Below are 25,384 nucleotides of genomic sequence, written 5' to 3'. Positions count from 1 at the left end.
ATAATTCTTGTGAAGAATCCTAGGAGCTCAACGGGAATGCAAAATATTATCTATTGATAATTTATTTATTTTAAAAAAAGCAATCTTTACAGGGAACAAAGCATAACAATTTATCACAGTGCTTCCAAATGCATACACATCAACACTTTATTGAATGTTTTCAGCCAAATGAATAACTGGAAAAGTGTATCGAGTAAAACAGCAGTTTAAGGGTGCGGCTTTAAAGCAATAATGCAGGCAGCAGGCAAAAAAAAATTGTCACATTGAGTCCTTCATTTGTGATTAAAATATCTATCCACCCATCCATTATCTAACCCTAGATAGATTTTCCCACCATGCATTGGGCAAGAGGCAGGAATACACCCTGGACCGGTTGCCAATCCATTGCAGAGCTGATTATAATACAGATTCATTTTTTCCTAACAGTGATGTGGATCTTGTTTCTTCTGTAGAACTTTTTAATGGATTCCGTGAATTCTTCCGTCTTCAGTGAGTAAATCATTGGATTCAGCATCGGTGGCAAGACCATCGCCAGAGAAGTATTAATAATCCTGGCGTTCTGGTGAATGAGGGATCCCAGTGCAAAGGTGACACATATTGGAAGATAGAACACACCCACTAATATCAAATGAGAGGTGCAGGTTTGCATGGCTTTGAGGCGATCTGAGGCTGCAGCAATTTTAAATAACGCTCTGGCTATAGAAATGTATGTGCCTATGATAAACAGTAACTGAAACAAATGAAACACCAGAGGATACGTCCAGCCAATCACATTACTTGGAGTGTTGTCATTGCACGCCAACCTGAAAATGGGTCCGTGATCACAGAAATAACTGTTTATCACAACGGATTTGCAGAAGGACAGTCTGGTGATGAAACCAATGGCGATGAGTACACTTAGAGCAGCAAAACCCCATGCTGTGGTTGTGATAATCAACATCGACTTGTTAGTCACAATTTCATTGTATCTCAGTGGAAAACATATAGCGACACATCTGTCATAGGACATAACAGTGAGAGTGAAAGACTGCATGGTGGAAAAACAAAAAACAAAAAAAAGGTTAGTCAAGCAGGCCTCATAGGAGATTAACTGTGATTTAAACAGGAAGGTGTCAATCAATGGAGGAACGAGGGCTGTGCTTACACACAAGTCAGTCACAGCCAAATTAAACACTGCAATGTATTTTGGACTGTGAAGACAGTGGTCAGTGTAAATCACCAACATGACAAAAGTGTTTCCCACTAGAGACAGAGCATAAACAAAGCACAAGAACACATAGTAGTATTTTGTGTGGGGAATACCGGAAAAACCACTTATGAAAAAAAACTCAGGACGCACAATAGTGGCGTTAATAAAGAAGGTTGAATTCAGGGGGCTCATCACAGGTTTGTTTCCTCCTCACTGTTTCTCAACCTGTGAAAAACCAGTTCTTCAGGACCTGGAAAATAAACAATACGTTAGCCTACGCTAATGAATTCCCCACACACTACAATGTCAGCAGTGTGTGGTTTATCAAATACTCACCAATGGAATCCACAGAAGCTCAGATGCAGTAGAAACTTTTCATTACTGAATATGTGGATCTCATGTGTTTCCAATATTGCCCTTTGATTTGCTAAAAAATTATACATTAATATAAATTTATATTTCTATTCTCAGTATTTATACATTTTTCTCAGAAATCTTTAAAGGGAAAGGTTAGAAAGATATGTCAGTTTTGATGAAATTAATCTTTTAAAAACTTTTTTAGAAGTAAGAAATTAATTTAGATTCATCTTCAGTTATATGTAATACCTATGCACTTCAATGCAGCTATGCAGAAAAAGGTCTTGAGTTGGAGATAATACTTACAAATAAGCTTAGGCAAACTGCAGAAACCAAAAATGTCAATGTATCTATTTCATATAGAAGAACTATTTTTCTTTTGTTGGGAAACCAATGTCTTCAAATATTTTTCCTTTGGTAGATGTGTGTCCAGGAACTTGATGATAGATCAGTTAAAAAAGATTGTGGTGAGTCAAAGCGTGGACAGTGATTCTTATATCCTCTAGTGTTGACGCAGAGCAATACACCAAGGGAACAGAACACAAGAGAAATGCGCATGTGAAATTAATGCAACATGACGCAATGATAGTCATTGATTTGTTTTTAGTTTTTTCTTGTTTCATTAATTAATTAATTAATTTGTTTGTTTATTGTATTTGTTTGGAGCCTCATTCTCAGGTCCAGGGCTGTGGCGTGACTGTTTCTATTTCAGTTTTTTGTTTGTGAGTGTAAGTTTGAAACATTGTGCTGACACAATGCGATAAGATTGAACGTTCATTGCTGGGAGACCCATCCAGCATTCAGATGGTGAAGTACTGAAAAAACTCTTTTGAAAAAAAGAAAAAGAAAAGAAAAAGAACCATTACCATAGATTAACTAGGCTTTTATGATAAAGAAACAGTAATAAAAATAATGATAATATTAAAAATAATAATAATAATCATTGTTATTCCTTGCATTTATACGACTGTTAGGGCTGTGGCCGACAGCTCCGCAGGGTGAGGTATTATTGTCTGTAGTGTTGCACAGGGAGGGAGGGATTTGTGGCCAGGATGACCATGTCTCAGTGCTCACCAGTGACCCCTGCTGGTCATTCATGTGCTCACACTCTGCTTTATTTTTTCTTTATTGTTATAATGAGGAGGGGAAACTTGCCTCAAGGCCACCACGAATGTGTTTCAGCCGCCTGGGTGATGCACACCAGCCAGAACACTCCCAACACATCAGCTGAGGTGGAGAGGGTGAGAGTCATTTTCAGCCAATTAAACTGGGGGATAATTCGGTGGCAGGTTGCATGAGCCAAGTTGGGAGTTTAGCCAGGACACCGGGGGAACCTCCCATACTCTTTGCTGTGAATGTCACGGGCTCCATTATTGACCACAGTGAGTCAGGACCTTGGTTTTGCATCTCACCCGAAGGACGGCGTGTTACTACCGTGGTCGTCCCCATCGCTGAATGGGGTTTTGTTAGACTTCTACCACTGTATTTTGGTCCATTTTTTTTTTTTTGAGATTTTCCCCACCACCTCCTCCCCAATTGCTCATTATTGTTAACGAAGAACTACAGTATAATACTTTAACTATGGCATCACCCAATAGTGAACTACTGTCCCGTATGCAACTGCATACAGGGTTTACTGCTAAACAAAGAACTAAACTTCATATTACTGGGAAATGATAGCAAAACGAAGTATTTGTGTGGCAGTTTTCCCCCAGTTTGTCACAGTGACAGCGAAGCAGCAAGAAGCAGCCCAAATAAGCAGGACGCTCTCTTGTTGCTCGAAGTACGATAAAGTAACAGTAATTCTCTCTAATGCCAACCCCTACTCTCAGAAGGATTACAATAAACATAAAACCATAAAACGAAAACTTTGATTTATGATTGGCTAAGCCTCCTGAACAGTGAAAGAATGGGGCATAGAGAGAAATATTAACTTTAAAAAATGTAGTATTCAATTTATTGATTATTGAAAGTGAATGCTGAAATCATAGGGGGGGGGGGGGATATCACAATATCTCCATTCATTGGACTAAGCTTTCTAATTGCTCTTAAAGTCAAGTGAAGGATTTGGAAAAATTAACATGATTAAACTAGCCATTAAAACATTTATTCATTTACTGCTTACATTAATGTGTATCTTGATTCTTCTGTACAGCCTTTTAATGGATTCTGTGAATTCTTCTGTCTTCAGTGAGTAAATGATTGGATTCAGCATCGGCGGCAAGACGGTCCCCAGAGACGTATTAATAATCCTGGCATTCTGGTGAATTCTGGAGCCCATTGCAAAAGTGACACAAATAGGAAAGTAAAACAGACCCACCAAGATCAAATGGGAGGTGCAGGTCTTCATGGCTTTGAGGCGCTCTTCTACCGAAGCTATTTTTAATAACGCTCTGGCTATAGAAATATATGTGCCCGTTATGAACAGTAATGGAAGGTAGAAAATCAGAACAGGGTGTGTCCAACTAATGACATAATTTGGAGTGTTGTCATTGCATGCCAAACGGAATGTGGGTCCGTGATCACAGAAATAGCTGTTTATCACAATGGATTTGCAGAATGACAATCTGCTGATAAAAACCACAGCTATGAGAATGGCCAATCCTGCAATAATCCATAATATGGTTGTGATCACCAACATTGATTTACTGGTCACAATCTCATAGTACCTTAGCGGGAAGCATATAGCGATGCATCTATCATAGGACAGAACCGTGAGGGTGAAAGACTGCATATTGAGAAACCCAAAAACAAAAAACATGTTGGTCAAACAGGCCTCGAAGGAAATCAGCTGCGATTTAAACAGGAAGGTGTCAATCAATGGAGGAATGAGTGCGGTGCTTACACACAAGTCAGACACAGCCAAATTAAATACAACAATGTATTTTGGACTGTGGAGACTGTGGTCAGTGTAAATCATGAACATGACAAAAGTGTTTCCCACTACAGTCAGAGCATAAACGAAGCACAAGAAGATGTAGTAGTAGTTTGAGTGGGGGATACCGGAAAAACCACTTATGAAAAAGTACTCAGGACGCACAATAGTGGAGTTTAAAAAGACGTTTGGATTTAGGTTGCTCATCGCAGGTCTGTTTCTTCTCACTGTTTCTCACCCGCTGAACAACCAGTCCTTTAGGACCTGAAAAAAAAGGTTAACCTACAGTAATGAATTCCTCAAAGATGACAAAGCTAACAATGTGTGGCTTTTGAAATACTGAGCCACAGAAACCACACAAGCTCGGATTTGTTATTTAATTATTGCACATTGTTGTATTAACAGAACCTGTGTGCTTCTCTCAGTAACCCAATGAACTGTGGCTGAAGAACATTTCATGAATCTCCGAACAGCCAGGCAGACCACATAACAATCATAACATACCTAGATACTCATACCATCTTTTCTTTTACTGTTGTATCACTGTATCCTTCAGTTTTAAAAGAAAAACGCTGATAGTTTAATCACAAAAGAAAACCTGAGCTTAATGGTGAACAATGTCAACAAATTGCAAGTGCACTGAAATATTGGACATTTTACATAGTCTCTCAGAAAGGGGAATGGTTTGAAAGAAAGAAAAAAGAAAATATGCAAATGTTTTTAACCTCTGCTCTGGTTTTTAATTACTGTTTCACAGCTGTTTCATTCCCCATTTAAAGTTTGTAACTCATTTGTCTGCTGTCTTCTGTAATGTTGTGTTTAATGTCAAGTCCCCCTTGCAAAAGAGATTTTGATCTCAATGGGGTTTTTTACCTGGTTAAATCAAGGTTATTATTTTTTTTTTTTTTTAATGTCAGGTCATGGTTTATCAAAGCAATATATTTTGTTACTTAAAAAAAAACACACAAAAATTATTTAGATTCAATTTTATATTAGCATAATTGGTATGTTCTTCAAGCTAAGCAGAAAATTGCAGCTCTTTGAAATTAATAAATGAGAGTGCAACTGATACTCACCAATAACTTTATGGAAGCTTGCACAGACCAAATATCTTGTCAATGTATTTATTTCTCACCTAGAGCAACTCATTTTCTATTGTTGGGAAGCCTGTGTCTTTCAATATTTTTCCGTTACTAGATGTGTGTCCATGAACTTGATGATGATGGATCAGTTGAAAAAGACTGGTGAGCCAAAGCATGGGCTGTGATTCTTATATCCCAGCGTGTTGACACAGAGCAGTACAACAAGGGAACAGGACACAAAAGAAATGCTTGTGTGAAATCAATGCAACATGACGCAATGGACTGATTTTGTTTTTCTCGTTTGGGACTTTTATTTATTTATTTATTTTATTGTCAGCTGACTGAAAGGAAAACACAAAAACCTGCAGACACTGCAGACCCCTTAGAATTCAGTCTGACACCCCTACCAAACTGAATTAATTCTTTTAGTCACAAAATTGGTTGCAAGTTCCCCCACTCCTCTGTCTCAAGTACCCCCTGTCATCCATCGCTGCTTTTCTTTCTTCACTCATTTTTTTTATGTCACGTCCGAGTTAATTGTGTGTGATTATTAGATTGTTGGTTCTCAATAATTTTTTCACAAGTCTGCTTGTTTAGGTGATTGCCTACTATTGTGGTCCCATGAGTCTTTGTGTGAACGTCCCCTGTTCAGTACTGAGACCTTTGTGTTTCTAGCTTCCTGTGTCCTGTGTTCCCTGGTTGTTTGCTTTTTTTTTTTTTTGCCCTTGTGATATTTTTTTTGGGTTTTTACTCCCTGACTTCTGGCTCTGTCTGCACTTGGGTCCACAGTTTGAGAGACATTGCAGCATTCTCATGAGGAAAACATCTGCCCCAAGGACCCATACAGTGCCATCCAGACCCATCCAAATATTGGATTTTCTGCCATTTTGAATATTCTTGAAAAATGAAGATGACAGAAGGACAACCATTTTGTTAAACTGCAGCATGGCCTTTGCAAAATACTCATTTACATTGACTCCATGACCCCAAATTTTATGACATTTGACAGGACCCCTCACACAGCTTTCCTGCAGCAGTCCAGAGAAGCACGACCCCCTCAGGCCAATATTCCTTAAGAAAGTTAAATATGAATATGCATACACTGTGAAAGACATATTTGATCACACCTCCTTTAAATTCAGCCTCTATTCAAAGTTTTGAAATATAATAATTTAAGGCAGACCCATGCCAATACGTACCATAGGTGGCGCACCAAGAGCGCCACTTCAACAGTGCAATTTTCAAAAAATTATTACAGATGTACCTTTACATCCAATACACACAAAAGTTGTTACTTATTTAATAGATCATTTAAAGCAGTTGATGGCACAAGACGAATTACGTCAACTGGTTTCTTAGGTCTAAACAGGTTGCTGATTTTAAGGTGGAAGAAACCAGCAGACCATGTTGACATCTAGAAACAGACCTGAGGATCATCAGCCTGAGGAGTTCACATCCTGAGGGTGCTATGCGGTCAAAAGTGTATTCATACTATTCAAACCCATATTCATTTAAGGCTTATGAACTGCTATTGAAAAAAAGAGTGCCTCAAGACCATTTTGTATATTTTACTCTTTTTAAAAAAAGTAAAAAGCCACTATAACTGTATTCATTAAAGTACATGTCTTCTTCATTTTCATATCTATCATTGTGTTCCTATTCATAAAATTTTATTTCATAATTGCTCTCATTTCAGTGGAGGTTTTAAAAATTAAAAATAAAAAAAAAATCAACACATTCAAACTTGCCAAGTCAGTCATTTGTGATTAAAACATTTATTCATTTATTCCTTACAATGATGTGTATCTTCTCTCTTCTGTACAGCTTTTTAACGGATTCTGTGAATTATTTTGTCTTAAGTGAGTGAAGTGACCATTGCATGACAAACTAACTGTCAGTCCATGATCACAGAATGAGTCCATCTGTTGACAAAAACCACAATTGGCCGAGTGGCCAATCCTGTAATAGTCCATGCCATATCCATGATCACCAACACTGATGGAGGTAGCAAAACCCATGGTAGATGCTCACACTTCATTTTAAGTGAGCCAAAGATGTTGTAAAAGAAAGCATATTTTTCATTTGGCAGGAACAACAGACACACAGTAAAAATGTCCAGTGTTAATTCAGCTCTAACAGGGTAGATATGAGTCCCTTTGGGTCTGTGTGTTGATTTAACACTGAACATTTTTACTGTGCAGTGACTCCACTGTCCTGGCGACATAGCTCAGGACGTAAGAACGGTTGTCTGGCAGTCGGAGGGTTGCCGGTTTGATCCCCGCCCTGGGTGTGTAGAAGTGTCCCTGAGCAAGACACCTAACCCCTAACTGCTCTGGTGAGTGAGAGGCATCAATTGTAAAGCGCTTTGGATAAAAGCGCTATATAAATGCAGTCCATTTACCATCCTGAATGAAATATGGGGCACGTTCCACCACTGAGTGACCCCTGAATGGAATGAGCTGCCTGCAGCCCCTAAGACTGGAGAACCTCTCTGTCATCTGACCCCTCATAGTCACATCTCACGCCTTAAACAGTTTAAAGGAAAACAGTGCATGGATGTTTTTTTTATTTTATTTATTAGGGCATACTATTTCAGAATGTATTATTCTCCTTAAATGTTAGCTTGTGCAACTTTCAAATCACATGATGACTTTGCAACATGCTACGTGAGTTATGGTCAAAGCTGGGGTAGCATCAAAAGGCCGAACATTTTGAGCATGCTCAAGGCCTATGCCAGTTTGTGTCTGTGTCAATGCCATAGTAGAGAACAGTTGCATCATGCTGTCACTAACGGGCAGTTCTATATCATTCACACACAACTCCTGCTCAGGTGCGGGGTCCCTAACTGAGCTGCTAATTAAGAGGTGTTTGCTTTCCTCAGAAGACTCATGAGGATATTGATGGAGCGTCTACACTCGCGAGGCTGCTCCCATCCGTCTGTTTGTTTGTTTGAGCAGGGGCGGCAAAGTGACGAGACGTCAACACTCCAGCCTTGGAAGTCAAACACATGATGGTGCTATAGAGATACAATACATGAACACATAAAAAAAATGTTTTCCAGAAAAGTTCATCAAGCATCTCTCCCGCATCAGACAAGTCCCAAAGTTGACGGCATGATCTTCTGTGTTTGCCAAATGTTGCCTGTGGTGGCTGGACCCTGGGAATTGCTCTGGGACATTGCTATATTTATTTACTGCATCTGTCTGGAGCCTCACGCATGCCACAGCCGGGGCTGTGGCACGACTGTCAGTCTCTCAGCTTTGTGTATGTATGTGTGAGCTGGAACACTGCTGTTGTTACAGGCATTTAGCAGACGCTCTTATCTAGAGCGACGTACACAACTCGCTCAAGGGTACAGCAGCAGTGTCCTAGTGAGGACTCGAACCTGTGACCTTTAGGTTACAAGACTAACTCCTTACCCATTATACTACACTGCCAGGTAAATGCCAGTGTGCAAGTAAATGTGTCCAAAACAACTTTGCACAGATAAAAAGGGACACATTTTCTGGCTGCTGTTTTTAGTGCAGAAGCAGTAGTCTAATAGTTTATCAACATCGGTGTGGAACTGTCCCTGATTGCACTACTGGTCAACCCCATCCTCTTAAAAGGGTGCTTGGTGGCTCAGCCGGATAAGGCACTGTTTAAGTGCATTGGCCCTGTGGTCTGGGATTATACCCAGACTGTGTCAGGGAAGACTGTGGCCAACAGCTCCACAGGGTATTGCCGGCTGTAGAGTCACACAGGGAGGGAGGGGCTCGATCGGGGGCCAGGATGACCGTGTCTCAGTGCCCATCAGTGACCCCTGCTGGCCATTCATGTGCTCACAATCTGCCTTCTAAAAGCTGCAAATGATGTGGCTCCTTCCAGCTGATGTTTGAATGCTGATCTTGTGCTCTGCAGTGTCAAAATAATCGGTGGTTTGAGATCAAACATTTCACAGGTGGGAATGTGGCCTTCTCTGTGCTCCCCTGCACCAATAGGAATGAGCAGGGCCGGTGAATATGATTGGCTCATCCAAAAGGGGGAAAAAAAAAAAAACAAAGGGTTTGATTGGCTTTCATAACAGCCTGACAACAATAAAACAACAAACAAAAAAAACAAGAGAAAACTGGTTTTTAATTGGACAAAATGCGTTCTCAGCAGTAGTAAGGTGGAAGACCTTGAAAATATTTAGACACTAATTCAAAAATTATTTTTATATTTACAGTTGACAGGTAACTGGACGGTTTGGAAAAAATGACCATGGTTAAACTTGCCAGTCAGTCATTTGTGATTAAGGTATTTATTCATTTATTCCTTACAGCGACAAGTATTTTTCTTCTGTAAAACTTTTTAATGGATTCTGTGAATTCTTCTGTCTTCAGTGAATAAATTATTGGATTCAGCATAGGTGGCAAGACCAATGCCAGCGACGTACTAAAGATCCTAACATTTGGGTGAATGCTGGAACCCATCGCAGCATTAATACATAAAGGAAGATAAAATACACTCACCAAGATCAAATGGGAGGTGCAGGTTTGCATGGCTTTGAGGCGCTCCAGGGCCACTGCTATCTTCAATAATGCTCTGGCTATACAAATGTATGTACCCATGATAAAAAGTACCGGAAACCAGAGAATCATAATAGCATGTGTCCAACTCATCACATAACTTGGAGTGTTGTCATTGCACCCCAACCTGAACATGGGTCCGTGATCACAGAAATAACTGTTTATCACAGTGGATTTGCAAAATGACAGTCTGCTGATAAAAGTCACAGCTATGAGAACAGCCAGTCCTGCAATAATCCATGTCATAGTTGTGATCACCAGCATCGATTTATCAGTCACAACCTCACTGTATCTCAGTGGAAAGCATATAGCGACACATCTATCATAGGAAAGAACGGTGAGAGTGAAAGACTGCATAAAGAGAAACCAAAAAACAAAAAACAAATTAGTCAAGCAGGCCTCGTAGGAGATTAACTGTGATTTAAACAGGAAGGTTTCAATCAACTGAGGAACGAGGGCTGTGCTTACACACAAGTCAGACACAGCCAAATTAAACACCGCAATGTATTTTGGACTGTGAAGACAGTGGTCGGTGTAAATCATAAACATGACAAAAGTGTTTCCCAGTAGAGACAGAGTATATACAAAGCACAAGAACATATAGTAGTATTTTGTGTGGGGAATACCGGCTAAACCACTTATGAAAAAGAACTCAGGACGCACAAGCGTTGTGTTCAAAAAGGAGGTTGAATTCAGGGTCCTCATTACAAATTTTTTTTGCTCCTCACTGTTTCTCACCCCCTGAAAAACCAGTCCTTTAGGACCTGAAAATAAAAAATAGGTTATCCTTCCATAATGAATTCCTCTATAATGAATGAAAGCACTGCAAAGTTAATTGTGTCTGACTTGCTGAAATATTCAGCTAAAAAACCACAAAAAAAACACAGAAGCTCAGATTTATTACTTTATTATGACTTATTATTTAATTAATCAGTATTGTGTGCCTCAAGCAAAAAACAAAATACAGAATTTTACGGCTTGACTCAGCCCCTTAGTCTGTGACTGAAAAGCATTTTATGAATCTCTGCACGGCCCTGCAGAATGCAGAATAATCATGTTACACACTCATTCCATCTTTTGTGTTCCTATGTTAAGACTACACTAAAAAAAATACTTATAGTTTTATTGCAAAACAAACCTGGTAATTGGAGATGGACTCAGAAAGAAAAAACCACAGAGAGCTTAATGATGAACAATATCAATAAATTGCATGTATACTGAAATATTTGATATTTGACATTTTCTCTCTGAAAAGGGAAAGGTTTGAAAGATATATGTCAGGTCAAGGTTTTTCGATGCAATATATTTTGTTACTTTTTGAAAACACAGTAAAATTATTTTATATTCAGTTTTCAATTAATATAGTTGCGTTGTTATGCACTTCAGGCTAAGCAGACAATTGCAACTCTTTGAAATAAACAAATGAATTAATAGATTAAGGTGTGCCTAATACTTACCAAGAACTTCAGATAAACTTGCACAGACCAAATCTGTCATCAGTGTATATATCGTAAACGTGGAAAAACTTCTTCTTTTTTTTAATTGTTGGGAAGCCAGTGTTTTTCAAGAATTCTCCTTTAGTAGATGTGATTCCTTGAACTTGATCATAGATCGGGTGGAAAGGATTGTGGTGAGTCAAACCGTTCACTGTTGTTCTTATATCTGGGAGTGTTGACACAGAGCAATACACCAGGGGGACAGAACACAAATGCTTATGGGAAATGAATGCAACATGGCACAACCATAGGGTTTGATTTTGTGTTTGTTTATTTATCTATTTAGGAGTCCAAGTACTGCAGGATTTGGATTATTATTATTTCTTTTATTATTCTCCTCTCTCTTATGAAAAAAACTGTGAGCTGTCCGAATCACCAGACATGACTGGTTTGTTTGGATCTCTGAACTCTCATTTAGTCAGAATATCTGAAACTGTTCAGTGCGACACAGATTTAGGTGACTTATTTCACTGCCATCTTCACTCATGTTACTCTTGCTTCGTTGACTAAGCAGGCACCGTTACCAAGCTTGCTAACGTGAAACTGGGTCGAAATGCCAAACTGTATAAAACTGTATAAATTGTGGCTGTATTTTTGTACCCAAAAGAATTCAAGCAAAAGGGCTTGCCTTTGAAATAAAAAAAGACATTCTATAATGTTGTTGTTTGCTCAGTATTTGAAAGAAGGTAGACTACCTGATCAGGGCAGGTGCCATTTGTTAATTTTGCTTGTGTATCCAAGTATACAGCAATTGGCTAGATCAGACTACTTTGATCAGATACTGTTATTGGCAAAAAATGTAGCTAAAGGTCCAGTGGGGAGAGTTATTGATTTGTGGGACTGCAGCGTTTGTGATGACGAAATAACAGCCTGACAACAAAACAACAACAAAAAAAACAAGAGAAAGCCGGTTTTTAATTGGACAAAATGCGTTCTCGGCAGTAGTAAGGTGGAAGACCTTGAAAATATTTTGACACTAATTCAAAAATTATTCTTTTATTTACAGTTGACAGTTAACTGGAGGGTTTCGAAAAATGACCATGGTTAAACTTGCCAGTCAGTCATTTGTGATTAAGGTATTTATTCATTTATTCCTTACAGCGAAAAGTATTTTTCTTCTGTAAAACCTTTTAATGGATTCTGTGAATTCTTCTGTCTTCAGTGAATAAATGATTGGATTCAGCATAGGTGGCAAGACCAATGCCAGCGACGTACCAATAATCCTAACATTCTGGTGAATGGTGGATCCCAGTGCACCACTAATACCTATAGGAAGATAAAACGCACTCACCAAGATCAAATGGGAGGTGCAGGTTTTCATGGCTTTGAGGCGCTCCAGGGCCACTGCTATTTTCAATAATGCTCTGGCTATACAAATATATGTACCCATGATAAAAAATACCGGAAACCAGAGAATCATAATAGCATGTGTCCAACTCATCACATAACTTGGAGTGTTGTCATTGCACCCCAACCTGAACATGGGTCCGTGATCACAGAAATAACTGTTTATCACAGTGGATTTGCAAAATGACAGTCTGCTGATAAAAATCACACATATGAGAACAGCCAGTCCTGCAATAATCCATGTCATAGTTGTGATCACCAACATCGATTTATTAGTCACAATCTCATTGTATCTCAGTGGAAAGCATATAGCGACACATCTATCATAGGACAGAACAGTGAGAGTGAAAGACTGCATAAAGAGAAACCAAAAAACAAAAAACAAATTAGTCAAGCAGGCCTCGTAGGAGATTAACTGTGATTTAAACAGGAAGGTGTCAATCAACTGAGGAACGAGGGCTGTGCTTACACACAAGTCAGACACAGCCAAATTAAACACTGCAATGTATTTTGGACTGTGAAGACAGTGGTCACTGTAAATCATAAACATGACAAAAGTGTTTCCCAATAGAGACAGAGTATATACAAAGCACAAGAACACATAGTAGTATTTTGTGTGGGGAATACCAGCTAGACCACTTATGAAAAAGAACTCAGGACGCACAATCGTTGTGTTCAAAAAGGAGGTTGAATTCAGGGTCCTCATTACAAATTTGTTTGCTCCTCACTGTTTCTCACCCCCTGAAAAACCAGTCCTTTAGGACCTGAAAATAAAAAATAGGTTATCCTTCCATAATGAATTCCTCTATAATGAATGAAAACACTGCAAAGTTAATTGTGTCTGACTTGCCGAAATATTCAGCTAAAAAACCACAAAAAAAACACAGAAGCTCAGATTTATTACTTTATTATGACTTATTATTTAATTCATCAGTATTGTGTGCCTCAAGCAAAAAAACAAAATACAGAATTTTACTGCTTGACTCAGCCCCTTAATCTGTGACTGAAAAGTATTTTATGAATCTCTGCACGGCCCTGCAGAATGCAGAATAATCATGTTACACACTCATTCCATCTTTTGTGTTCCTATGGTAAGACTACACAAAAAAAATACTTATAGTTTTATTGCAAAACAAACCTGGTAATTGGAGATGGACTCAGAAAGAAGAAACCATAGAGAGCTTAATGATGAACAATATCAATAAATTGCACGTATATTGAAATATTTGATATTTGACATTTTCTCTCTGAAAAGGGAAAGGTTTGAAAGATATATGTCAGGTCAAGGTTTTTGAATGCAATATATTTTGTTACTTTTTGAAAACACAGTAAAATTATTTTATATTCAGTTTTCAATTAATATAGTTGCGTTGTTATGCACTTCAGGCTAGGCAGACAATTGCAACTCTTTGAAATAAACAAATGAATGAATAGATTAAGGTGTGCCTAATACTTACCAAGAACTTCAGATAAACTTGCACAGACCAAATCTGTCGTCAGTGTATATATCGTTAACGAGGAAAAACTTCTTCTTTTTTTAAATTGTTGGGAAGCCAGTGTTTTTCAAGAATTCTCCTTTAGTAGATGTGATTCCTTGAACTTGATCATAGATCGGGTGGAAAGGATTGTGGTGAGTCAAACCATTCACTGTTGTTCTTATATCTGGGAGTGTTGACACAGAGCAATACACCAGGGGGACAGAACACAAATGCTTATGGGAAATGAATGCAACATGACACAACCATAGGGATTGATTTTGTGTTTGTTCATTTATCTATTTAGGAGTCCAAGTACTGCAGGATTATTATTATTTCTTTTATTATTCTCCTCTCTCCCATGAATAAAACTGTGAGCTGTCTGAATCACCAGACATGACTGGTTTGTTTGGATCTCTGACCTCTCTGATTTTTTAAAATCTTATGGCACAGATTGGACACCTGGTGGAACCGTAGTGCACGCGACAAAAGTTTGCCATTATTGAAGGAGGAATGTCCAGCCATCTGTCCGTGAGTTGAAGCGGAAGGGGCAATGACAGGGATCAAAGACACAACAGCAAGTCCGCATCTGAACGCCTGAAACAAAACTAAATGTAAGTTTTGGAGTGCCCTTATCAAAGTCCTGACTTGAACCCAATACAGATGCTGTGGCACGGCCTGGAAAGAGCAGGTCCTAGCAAAAACCTACCAATTTGCCTGAATTTAAAGCAGTTCTGCAAAGACGAGTGGGCTAAAATTCCTCCACAGCGATGTGAAATACGATTTTAAATTGTATTTGGCTGCAGTTATTGCGGCTAGGGGTGGTACAGCCAGTTATTAAGTTCAAAGGGGGAAATTTCCCATGGTTGATATTGGTGTCTGATAACTTATTTCATTAGATAAATGAAATAATAATTAAAAAAATGTGTTTTGCCTAATATTACATTCAGGGCCGGCCCGTGGCATAAACGCTCTATGCGGTTGTTCAGGGCCACAACCACAAGGGGGGGGGGGGGCCACACGAACACAAGGGGGGGCCCACACGATCCATGTTTATCTAAGGTAAATAATCGTAATTACGTTATTAATCCCCTATCGCGGAATTAGTGGTATAAATTTAAAATGGAATGGCAACAGAACATTGCATAACAATGTAATGTAAGAAGTACAGCACCCCGCCCACCCCCCCCACCCCCCCCCCCCCCCCCGCACCCCGCCCCCCCTCAAACGCATCCCACAGAATTGTTTAGGGCCACCAAAATCCTAGGTCTGGCTCTGATTACATTTTGTCAGAATATCTGAAACTGTCCAGTGCGACACAGGTTTGGGGGACTCGATCGCATATCCGCCTGCCTGAGTGACATCCAGAGCTGGATGACCAAACACCAGCTCAAGCTCAACACAAGCAAAACGGAACTTCTCCATATTCCTTCTCTTACCTCTCCCACTTCTCATCTGCCCATTTCTTTAGGAGACACTCCCCTACACCCTTCGCAGAGTGCCCGAAATCTTGGAGTTGTGCTGGACAACAGGCTGGCACTCTCTGAGAATATCGCGGCAACTACCCGGTCGTGCAGGTTCATCCTGTACAATATCCGCAGAATAAGACCACTCCTCACCAATTATTCCACACAGCTCCTGGTCCAGGCCATGATACTGTCACGTCTGGACTACTGCAACTCCCTCCTGGCTGGCCTCCCAGCATCAGCCACCAGACCCCTTCAGCTCATCCAGAATGCAGCAGCACGTCTGGTTTACAACCTCCCTCGTGACTCCCACGTCACTCCCCTCCTCATCTCCCTCCACTGGCTACCAGTGCAAGCTCGCATCCGGTTTAAGACACTGGTGCTTGCTTTCCAAGCAGTCAAGGGGTCAGCTCCTGGTTATCTGCAGAAGATGATCAGACCCTACAAGCCGGCCAGATCGCTCCGATCGGCTACTACAGGGCGGCTGATTCCTCCCCCTACACGAGCAGCAACAAGGTCTCGACTCTTTGCAGTTCTGGCCCCACGATGGTGGAACGATCTTCCAGTGGAGGTCAGAACAGCAGAGTGTCTGAGCACCTTCAAACGGAAACTCAAGACGCACCTCTTCTCTGTATACCTCTCTCCTCTTCCCTAAACCCTCTCCCATAACTATTAAAAAAAAAAAAAAAAAAAAAAAAAAAAATTTTTTGGTTCAGACTATCTTGTTTCTCCTTACTGTATGCTACTATAGTAAAGGCTTTTTATCTACATTTTATTCAATGGACTTAAGTGGACTTGATCCTGAGTTTGGTTACACTGTTGTAAGTCGCTCTGGATAAGAGCGTCAGCTAAATGCCTATAATGTAATGTAATGTAATTTCACTGCCGTCTTCACTCATGTTACTCTTGCTCCGTCGACTAAGCAGGCACCGTTACCAAGCTTGCTAACGTGAAACTGGGTCGAAATGCCAAACTGTATAAAACTGTATAAATTGTGGCTGTATTTTTGTACCCAAAAGAATTCAAGCAAAAGGGCTTGCCTTTGAAATAAAAAAAGACATTCTATAATGTTGTTGTTTGCTCAGTATTTGAAAGAAGGTAGACTACCTGATCAGGGCAGGTGCCATTTGTTAATTTTGCTTGTGTATCCAAGTATACAGCAATTGGCTAGATCAGACTACTTTGATCAGATACTGTTATTGGCAGAAAATGTAGCTAAAGGTCCAGTGGGGAGAGTTATTGATTTGTGGGACTGCAGCGTTTGTGATGACGAAATTGGCAACAAAAAAAAAAAAGAGAAGAAGAATTATATAATAATATAAACCAAATTTGTGGCTTTATTGTGTGGACGTGTGACGTTTTATCCGAATTCCGTGTTGACATGAGGTCAGAAAGTACAGAAGCAATGTCTTTAGGGGCTGAGAGTCTGTGGTCATCGTGATAATTTCTTTTGGAAACCCTGAACAGAGCTCGTTAGTCTAAACATGTGTTCAATGGATGAGACAACATCGCTGCACTTTTTATTTATTCAAATGTATTTGCTTTAGCATCTTCAAAAAAAGCAACTCAGACAACTAGCATTTTTGTACATTTTTAATTTGTATAACTGGACATTCAGCAAAGCAATACAGGTTAATTATTCGGCTCAGTGGCATAATGGCAGTGTCTCATCTGGGATTGTCACCGCCCCCCATTGCACCTTTAATTCAACTAACGATTAATAACGGCTCCCAGTTATTAATAACAGTCTCCTCATGGAATACTCCCATTAACAGCGATACTGAGAGTGGAATCCTACATTGATTAAAATATTTATTCATTTATACATTACAGTGATGTGTATCTTACTTCTTCTGTACTGCTTTTTAATGGATTCTGTGAATTCTTCTGTCTTCAGTGAGTAAATGATTGGATTTAGCATAGGCGGCAAGACAGTTGCCAGAGATGTGCTGATGATCCTGACGTTATGGTGAACGATGGAGCCGATTGCTCCATAGATGATACAAACAGGAAAATAATAAACACCCACCAAGATCAAATGAGAGGTGCAGGTCTTCATGGCTTTGAGTCGCTCTGAAGCTGTTGCAATTTTTAACAACGCTCTGGCTATACAAATGTATGTCCCCGTTATGAACAGTAATGGAAGCCAGAAAATCAGAGCAGGAAGCAACCAACTCATCACAAAACTTGGAGTGTTGTCATTGCATGCCAAACGGAACATGGGTCCGTGATCACAGAAATAACTGTTTATTACAATGGATTTGCAGAATGACAGTCTGCTGATAAAAATCATACCAATGACAACAGCCAGTGCTGCAAAGATCCATGTTATAGCTGTGATGACCAACATGGATTTATTAGTCATAATCTCATTATATCTCAGTGGAAAGCATATAGCGACAAATCTATCATAAGACATTACAGTGAGAGTGAAAGACTGCATAAAGAGAAACCAATAAACAAAAAACATATTACTTAAGCAGGCCTCATAAGAGATTAACTGTGATTTAAACAGGAAGGTGTCAATCAATAGAGGAACAAGTGCAGTGCTCACACACAAGTCGGACACAGCCAAATTAAACACTGCAATGTATTTCGGACTGTGAAGACAGTGGTCACTGTAAATCACAAACATGACAAATATGTTTCCCAATACAGACAGAGCATAAACAAAGCACAAGAACACATAGTAGTATTTTGTGTGGGGAATACCGGAAAAACCACTTATGAAAAAGTATTCAGGACGTACAATAGTGGCATTAATAAAGAAGGTTGAATTTAGGGGGCTCATCGCAGGTTTGTTTGCTCTTTGCTTTTTCTCACCCTTTGAAAAAGCTGTCTTAAGGACCTGAAATTAAAGAAAAATAGATTTTGTGAGATATCCTGATTTTCTTTCATGCAGTAGGATCTCTCTGATTTTCTCCCTTGGAAGACAATAAAGTAAACCATGACCTTAACCTTAACATACAGGAATAGATTTCTTAAACACTACAAAGTAAACAATATGTGTTTTGTCAAATAATTATCTACGTAAACAAGCTCAGATTTATTATCTTATGTGTCTCAAAAAAATTGAGACAGAATTGCAAGTCTTCATTCAACCAATTTATCAGAGAATGAAGAACACTATGTAAATTATTCTTCATCATAATGAACATACTAAGCACTTTTGTGACATTGTGGAACATACAAATATTACATTATCATTCCATTCGTTTGACTTTGAAAGCAAAAGCTAGTTTTATAGTTAAATCTCTCTCTGACATACATGCAACTCCCATGGCAATCTGTATAGACTATAATGTTTTGTATTTAAATGAAAGACAAATTGTTTCTCAGTCACGCCTGGCAGCAGCAGGTTCTATCAAAACGATTCAACAATGATGAACAATGTAAAGTGCAAAGTATAAATATTGAAATGTTTAATATTTTACATTGTCTTTCATTAATTTTAACAAGAAATGTTTTAGAACATTATCATATCAAAATATGTGATGAAGATTGTTTGTGCTCTTCATTAAAATGACTCAATATACTTTTGTTTCTTTTTTAAAACACATATTATCATTGTTTTAGAATCAATTTTCAGTGGTTTTATTGCTATGCACATCAAGCTAGCTGGTGAATGCATTCACATTAGATTATATGAATAAAGAAATACATTAAGGTACTGCTAATACTTACCAATAATTGTAGACTAACTGTCCAGACCACAAGAGTCATCACTACATGGAAAAATCATGTACAAGAGTATTTTTTCATAGTCAGGAAACTAATGCATAGCAGTATGTTGCATTAGTAGGGTGTACATCTCTCGATTATGGAATGTGTTTGATAAGCAAGGTTCATGTGCTGTAGTTTTTATACTCTGTTTTGTCAAATCATTAGGGTAAAAGAACTGGCAAATGATTATTTAAAATAAATGAACCGTGATGTAATGATAAGGCTTGATTGTGTGTGCTTTTTTGAGGGCTTTTCTTTAACCCTTCAAGGTGTGAGATCACAAATATGTGATGAGAATATTCTGAACTGAACATTCTAATTCTGATGTAAAACTCTGTGATGGAAACTGAAAGCAATGAAGTTCTAGAACACTGGTTTAGAATTATGAGGAAATAGAAAAAAATGGATTATTCTCAGGGTTAAACATACTCAATAAATGGCAAAGGCACGCAATGAATAGAAAAAATCAGGCAAGGCAAGGAACATAATCATAATAATAATAATTTAAAATAATAATAATCACTATTATTATTATTAGTAGTAGTAGTAGTGGAAGTAGTTGTTGTAGTATTTTATTTATATTATTATTAGTAGTAGTAGTAGTAGTATTTTTATTATTATTATACCCTCCTATCTTGTGAACATTGGAATAATAAGAAGCAATGGCTGACATCATGTGCTTTGGAGGGGATCACCTGCTTGCTTGCCCCATTCTAAATCAGAGACAGAGGTTTCAATAATCAGTGCAGAGTAGGTGTTCCAAACTGCAGGTGAAATGGAATAAAAGGTACAATAAATTTTAAAAATTTCACATTTTAACTCTGCAAGACTGCTCATCAATGCTTCTCAATTTTCATACCAATTGGAGGGTCGGACATGCAACACATCCTGAGATTTAGGCCTTCAATTTTATTGTACATTTTAATTTTACCATTTCGCAGTAACGTTGGCTCATATATGATTGGTTGCCTGGTGGGCCAATCAGGACGCAACAAGAGATACACAGACTTCTCCTGTCTATTTTTTTAGAAGTAAATTATATTTTTCCCATTGGCCAAGCAGAATGTTTATCTAAGGTAAATAATTGTAATTACGTTATTCATCCCCTATCGCGGAATTAGCGGTATAAATTTAAAATGGCATGGCAACAGAACATTGCATAACAATGTAATGTAAGAAGTACAGCACCCCGCCCACCCCCACCCCCCGCACCCCGCTCCCCCTCGAACGCATCCCACAGAATTGTTTAGGGCCACCAAAATCCCAGGTCCGGCTCTGATTACATTTTGACAGAATATCTGAAAGCGTTAGGTGTGATACAGATTTGGGTGACTTATTTCACTGCCGTCTGAAATGAAATATGGGGCACTTTCCACCACTGAGTGACCCCTGAATGGAATGAGCTGCCTGCAGCCCCTAAGACTGGAGAACCTCTCTGTCATCTGACCCCTCGTAGTCACATCTCACGCCTTAAACGGTTTAAAGGAAAACAGTGCATGGATGTTTTTTTTATTTTATTTATTAGGGCATACTATTTTAGAATGTATTATTCTCCTTAAATGTTAGCTTGTGCAACTTTCAAATCACTTGATGACTTTGCAACATGCTACGTGAGTTATGGTCAAAGCTGGGGTAGCATCAAAAGGCCGAACATTTTGAGCATGCTCAAGGCCTATGCCAGTTTGTGTCTGTGTCAATGCCATAGTAGAAAACAGTTGCATCATTCTGTCAATAACGGGCAGTTCTATATCATTCACACACAACTCCTGCTCAGGTGCGGGGTCCCTAACTGAGCTGCTAATTAAGAGGTGTTTGCTTTCCTCAGAAGACTCATGAGGATATTGATGGAGCATCTACACTCGCGAGGCTGCTCCCATCCGTCTGTTTGTTTGTTTGAGCAGGGGCGGCAAAGTGACGAGACGTCAACACTCCAGCCTTGGAAGTCAAACACATGATGGTGCTATAGAGATACAATACATGAACACATAAAAAAAATGTTTTCCAGAAAAGTTCATCAAGCATCTCTCCCGCATCAGACAAGTCCCAAAGTTGACGGCATGATCTTCTGTGTTTGCCAACTGTTGCCTGTGCTGGCTGGACCCTGGGAATTGTTCTGGGACATTGCTATATTTATTTACTGCATCTGTCTGGAGCCTCACGCTCATGGCCGGGGCTGTGGCACGACTGTCAGTCTCTCAGCTGTGTGTATGTATGTGTGAGCTGGAACACTACTGTTGTTACAGGCATTTAGCAGACGCTCTTATCTAGAGCGACGTACACAACTTGCTCAAGGGTACAGCAGCAGTGTCCTAGTGAGGACTCGAACCTGTGACCTTTAAGTTACAAGACTAACTCCTTACCCATTATACTACACTGCCAGGTAAATGCCACTGTGCAAGTAAATGTGTCCAAAACAAGTTTGCACAGATAAAAAGGGAAACATTGTCTGGCTGCTGTTTTTAGTGCAGAAGCAGTAGTCTATTACTGTCCCTGATTGCACTACTGGTCAACCCCATCCTCTTAAAAGGGTGCTTGGTGGCTCAGCCGGATAAGGCACTGTTTAAGTGCATTGGCCCTGTGGTCTGGGATTATACCCAGACTGTGTCAGGGAAGACTGTGGCCAACAGCTCCACAGGGTATTGCCGGCTGTAGAGTCACACAGGGAGGGAGGGGCTCGATTGGGGGCCAGGATGACCGTGTCTCAGTGCCCATCAGTGACCCCTGCTGGCCATTCATGTACTCACAATCTGCCTTCTAAAAGCTGCAAATGATGTGGCTCCTTCCAGCTGATGTTTGAATGCTGATCTTGTGCTCTGCAGTGTCAAAATAATCGGTGGTTTGAGATCAAACATTTCACAGGTGGGAATGTGGCTTTCTTTGTGCTCCCCTGCACCAATAGGAATGAGCAGGGCCGGTGAATATGATTGGCTCATCCAAAAGGGGGAAGAAAAAAAAACAAAGGGTTTGATTGGCTTTCATAACAGCCTGACAACAAAACAACAACAAACAAAAAAAACAAGAGAAAGCCGGTTTTTAATTGGACAAAATGCGTTCTCGGCAGTAGTAAGGTGGAAGACCTTGAAAATATTTAGACACTAATTCAAAAATTATTTTTATATTTACAGTTGACAGGTAACTGGACGGTTTGGAAAAATGACCATGGTTAAACTTGCCAGTCAGTCATTTGTGATTAAGGTATTTATTCATTTATTCCTTACAGCGACAAGTATTTTTCTTCTGTAAAACCTTTTAATGGATTCTGTGAATTCTTCTGTCTTCAGTGAATAAATTATTGGATTCAGCATAGGTGGCAAGACCAATGCCAGTGACGTACTAAAGATCCTAACGTTTGGGTGAATGCTGGAACCCATCGCAGCATTAATACATACAGGAAGATAAAATACACTCACCAAGATCAAATGGGAGGTGCAGGTTTGCATGGCTTTGAGGCGCTCCAGGGCCACTGCTATCTTCAATAATGCTCTGGCTATACAAATGTATGTACCCATGATAAAAAGTACCGGAAACCAGAGAATCATAATAACATGTGTCCAACTCATCACATAACTTGGAGTGTTGTCATTGCACCCCAACCTGAACATGGGTCCGTGATCACAGAAATAGCTGTTTATCACAATGGATTTGCAAAATGACAGTATGCTGATAAAAGTCACAGCTATGAGAACAGCCAGTCCTGCAATAATCCATGTCATAGTTGTGATCACCAGCATCGATTTATCAGTCACAATCTCACTGTATCTCAGTGGAAAGCATATAGCGACACATCTATCATAGGAAAGAACGGTGAGAGTGAAAGACTGCATAAAGAGAAACCAAAAAACAAAAAACAAATTAGTCAAGCAGGCCTCGTAGGAGATTAACTGTGATTTAAACAGGAAGGTGTCAATCAACTGAGGAACGAGGGCTGTGCTTACACACAAGTCAGACACAGCCAAATTAAACACTGCAATGTATTTCGGACTGTGAAGACAGTGGTCACTGTAAATCATAAACATGACAAAAGTGTTTCCCAGTAGAGACAGAGTATATACAAAGCACAAGAACACATAGTAGTATTTTGTGTGGGGAATACCGGCTAAACCACTTATGAAAAAGAACTCAGGACGCACAATCGTTGTGTTCAAAAAGGAGGTTGAATTCAGGGTCCTCATTACAAATTTTTTTTGCTCCTCACTGTTTCTCACCCCCTGAAAAATCAGTCCTTAGGACCTGAAAATAAAAAATAGGTTATCCTTCCATAATGAATTCCTCTATAATGAATGAAAACACTGCAAAGTTAATTGTGTCTGACTTGCCGAAATATTCAGCTGAAAAACCACAAAAAAACACAAAAGCTCAGATTTATTACTTTATTATGACTTATTATTTAATTAATCAGTATTGTGTGTCTCAAGCAAAAAACAAAATACAGAATTTTACAGCTTGACTCAGCCCCTTAATCTGTGACTGAAAAGCATTTTATGAATCTCTGCACGGCCCTGCAGAATGCAGAATAATCATGTTACACACTCATTCCATCTTTTGTGTTCCTATGGTAAGACTACACTAAAAAAAATACTTATAGTTTTATTGCAAAACAAACCAGGTAATTGGAGATGGACTCAGAAAGAAGAAACCACAGAGAGCTTAATGATGAACAATATCAATAAATTGCACGTTTGATATTTGACATTTTCTCTCTGAAAAGGGAAAGGTTTGAAAGATGTATGTCAGGTCAAGGTTTTTCAATGCAATATATTTTGTTACTTTTTGAAAACACAGTAAAATTATTTTATATTCAGTTTTCAATTAATATAGTTGCGTTGTTATGCACTTCAGGCTAGGCAGACAATTGCAACTCTTTGAAATAAACAAATGAATGAATAGATTAAGGTGTGCCTAATACTTACCAAGAACTTCAGATAAACTTGCACAGACCAAATCTGTCGTCAGTGTATATATCGTAAACGAGGAAAAACTTCTTCTTTTTTTAAATTGTTGGGAAGCCAGTGTTTTTCAAGAATTCTCCTTTAGTAGATGTGATTCCTTGAACTTGATCATAGATCGGGTGGAAAGGATTGTGGTGAGTCAAACCGTTCACTGTTGTTCTTATATCTCGGAGTGATGACACAGAGCAATACACCAGGGGGACAGAACACAAATGCTTATGGGAAATGAATGCAACATGACACAACCATAGGGATTGATTTGGTGTTTGTTCATTTATCTATTTAGGAGTCCAAGTACTGCAGGATTATTATTATTTCTTTTATTATTCTCCTCTCTCCCATGAAAAAAACTGTGAGCTGTCTGAATCACCAGACATGACTGGTTTGTTTGGATCTCTGAACTCTAAATGGTAAATGGTAAATGGACTGCATTTATATAGCGCTTTTATCCAAAGCGCTTTACAATTGATGCCTCTCATTCGCCAGAGCAGTTAGGGGTTAGGGATTAGGTGTCTTGCTCAAGGACACTTCAACATGCCCAGGGCGGGGTTTGAACCGGCAACCCTCCGACTGCCAGACAATTGGTCTTACCTCATGAGCTATGTCGCTCCATTTAGTGAGAATATCTGAAACTGTTCAGTGCGACACAGATTTAGGTGACTTATTTCACTGCCGTCTTCACTCACGTTACTCTTGCTCCGTCGACTAAGTAGGCACCGTTACCAAGCTTGCTAACGTGAAACTGGGTCAAAATGCCAAACTGTATAAAACTGTATAAATTGTGGCTGTATTTTTGTACCCAAAAGAATTCAAGCAAAAGGGCTTGCCTTTGAAATAAAAAGAGACATTCTATAATGTTGTTGTTTGCTCAGTAT

General features: G+C 39.2%; 5 protein-coding genes across 9 annotated transcripts; all 5 read right to left on the bottom strand.

Annotated features, from left to right (window-relative positions):
* Positions 1–276: 276 nt before the first annotated feature.
* On the bottom strand, positions 277–5,634 carry LOC118235063 (olfactory receptor 1F1-like). Of its 2 annotated transcripts, XM_035432035.1 has the most exons (3): positions 5,498–5,634; positions 3,672–4,685; positions 1,291–1,439 (listed from the first exon to the last, which is right to left on the bottom strand). In XM_035432035.1, exons 2-3 carry the CDS (start codon positions 4,626–4,628, stop codon positions 1,410–1,412), a joined length of 987 nt encoding a protein of 328 aa, XP_035287926.1. In that variant the 5' UTR covers positions 4,629–4,685; positions 5,498–5,634; the 3' UTR covers positions 1,291–1,409. The 2 variants fall into 2 exon arrangements, with proteins under 2 accessions (XP_035287928.1, XP_035287926.1); XM_035432037.1 differs by lacking the exons at positions 3,672–4,685; positions 5,498–5,634 and adding an exon at positions 1,853–1,999 and having other exon boundaries at positions 277–1,439.
* A 3,434-nt stretch (positions 5,635–9,068) lies between these two features.
* On the bottom strand, positions 9,069–11,688 carry LOC118236685 (olfactory receptor 51F2-like). 2 transcript variants are annotated; one of them, XM_035435250.1, is made up of 3 exons: positions 11,511–11,688; positions 11,192–11,300; positions 9,069–10,817 (listed from the first exon to the last, which is right to left on the bottom strand). In XM_035435250.1, the coding sequence occupies exon 3, from the start codon at positions 10,756–10,758 to the stop codon at positions 9,790–9,792; it is 969 nt and encodes a 322-aa protein (XP_035291141.1). In that variant the 5' UTR covers positions 10,759–10,817; positions 11,192–11,300; positions 11,511–11,688; the 3' UTR covers positions 9,069–9,789. The 2 variants fall into 2 exon arrangements, with proteins under 2 accessions (XP_035291141.1, XP_035291140.1); XM_035435249.1 differs by lacking the exon at positions 11,192–11,300.
* Positions 11,689–12,444: 756 nt separating this feature from the next.
* On the bottom strand, positions 12,445–14,508 carry LOC118236692 (olfactory receptor 51F2-like). 2 transcript variants are annotated; one of them, XM_035435257.1, is made up of 3 exons: positions 14,354–14,508; positions 14,035–14,143; positions 12,445–13,660 (listed from the first exon to the last, which is right to left on the bottom strand). In XM_035435257.1, the coding sequence occupies exon 3, from the start codon at positions 13,600–13,602 to the stop codon at positions 12,634–12,636; it is 969 nt and encodes a 322-aa protein (XP_035291148.1). In that variant the 5' UTR covers positions 13,603–13,660; positions 14,035–14,143; positions 14,354–14,508; the 3' UTR covers positions 12,445–12,633. The 2 variants fall into 2 exon arrangements, with proteins under 2 accessions (XP_035291148.1, XP_035291149.1); XM_035435258.1 differs by lacking the exon at positions 14,035–14,143.
* Positions 14,509–17,424: 2,916 nt separating this feature from the next.
* Positions 17,425–19,650, bottom strand: LOC118236682 (olfactory receptor 1F1-like). The gene is made up of 2 exons (XM_035435246.1): positions 19,522–19,650; positions 17,425–18,685 (listed from the first exon to the last, which is right to left on the bottom strand). The coding sequence occupies exons 1-2, from the start codon at positions 19,558–19,560 to the stop codon at positions 17,654–17,656; spliced, it is 1,071 nt and encodes a 356-aa protein (XP_035291137.1). The 5' UTR covers positions 19,561–19,650; the 3' UTR covers positions 17,425–17,653.
* A 2,676-nt stretch (positions 19,651–22,326) lies between these two features.
* On the bottom strand, positions 22,327–24,645 carry LOC118236693 (olfactory receptor 51F2-like). Of its 2 annotated transcripts, none has more exons than XM_035435259.1 (2): positions 24,471–24,645; positions 22,327–23,790 (listed from the first exon to the last, which is right to left on the bottom strand). In XM_035435259.1, the coding sequence occupies exon 2, from the start codon at positions 23,730–23,732 to the stop codon at positions 22,764–22,766; it is 969 nt and encodes a 322-aa protein (XP_035291150.1). In that variant the 5' UTR covers positions 23,733–23,790; positions 24,471–24,645; the 3' UTR covers positions 22,327–22,763. The 2 variants fall into 2 exon arrangements, 1 of the variants encoding a protein (XP_035291150.1); XR_004767065.1 differs by lacking the exon at positions 22,327–23,790 and adding an exon at positions 24,240–24,260.
* Between the last annotated feature and the right edge of the window lie 739 nt (positions 24,646–25,384).

Source organism: Anguilla anguilla, chromosome 9 (genome assembly GCF_013347855.1).
Source record: "Anguilla anguilla isolate fAngAng1 chromosome 9, fAngAng1.pri, whole genome shotgun sequence".
NCBI classification, from domain to species: Eukaryota; Metazoa; Chordata; class Actinopteri; order Anguilliformes; family Anguillidae; genus Anguilla; species Anguilla anguilla.
The sequence above is the reverse complement of the archived record's forward strand: the minus strand, read 5'-3'. Positions and strand labels throughout refer to the sequence as shown.

Coding starts and splice junctions, on each gene's coding strand:
- LOC118236682 (XM_035435246.1), bottom strand. CDS start 19,560: ATGACTCTTGTGGTCTGGACAGTTAGTCTACAATTATTG. Junction 18,686..19,521: donor CAGTTAGTCTACAATTATTG/GTAAGTATTAGC, acceptor CTTTAATTTCAG/GTCCTTAAGACAGCTTTTTC.
- LOC118235063 (XM_035432035.1), bottom strand. CDS start 4,628: ATGAGCAACCTAAATCCAAACGTCTTTTTAAACTCCACTATTGTGCGT. Junction 1,440..3,671: donor GAATCAAGATACACATTAAT/GTAAGCAGTAAA, acceptor TTTATTTTCCAG/GTCCTGAAGAACTGGTTTTT.
- LOC118236693 (XM_035435259.1), bottom strand. CDS start 23,732: ATGAGGACCCTGAATTCAACCTCCTTTTTGAACACAACGATTGTGCGT.
- LOC118236692 (XM_035435257.1), bottom strand. CDS start 13,602: ATGAGGACCCTGAATTCAACCTCCTTTTTGAACACAACGATTGTGCGT.
- LOC118236685 (XM_035435249.1), bottom strand. CDS start 11,550: ATGACAGATTTGGTCTGTGCAAGTTTATCTGAAGTTCTTG. Junction 10,818..11,510: donor AAGTTTATCTGAAGTTCTTG/GTAAGTATTAGG, acceptor TTTTATTTTCAG/GTCCTAAAGGACTGGTTTTT.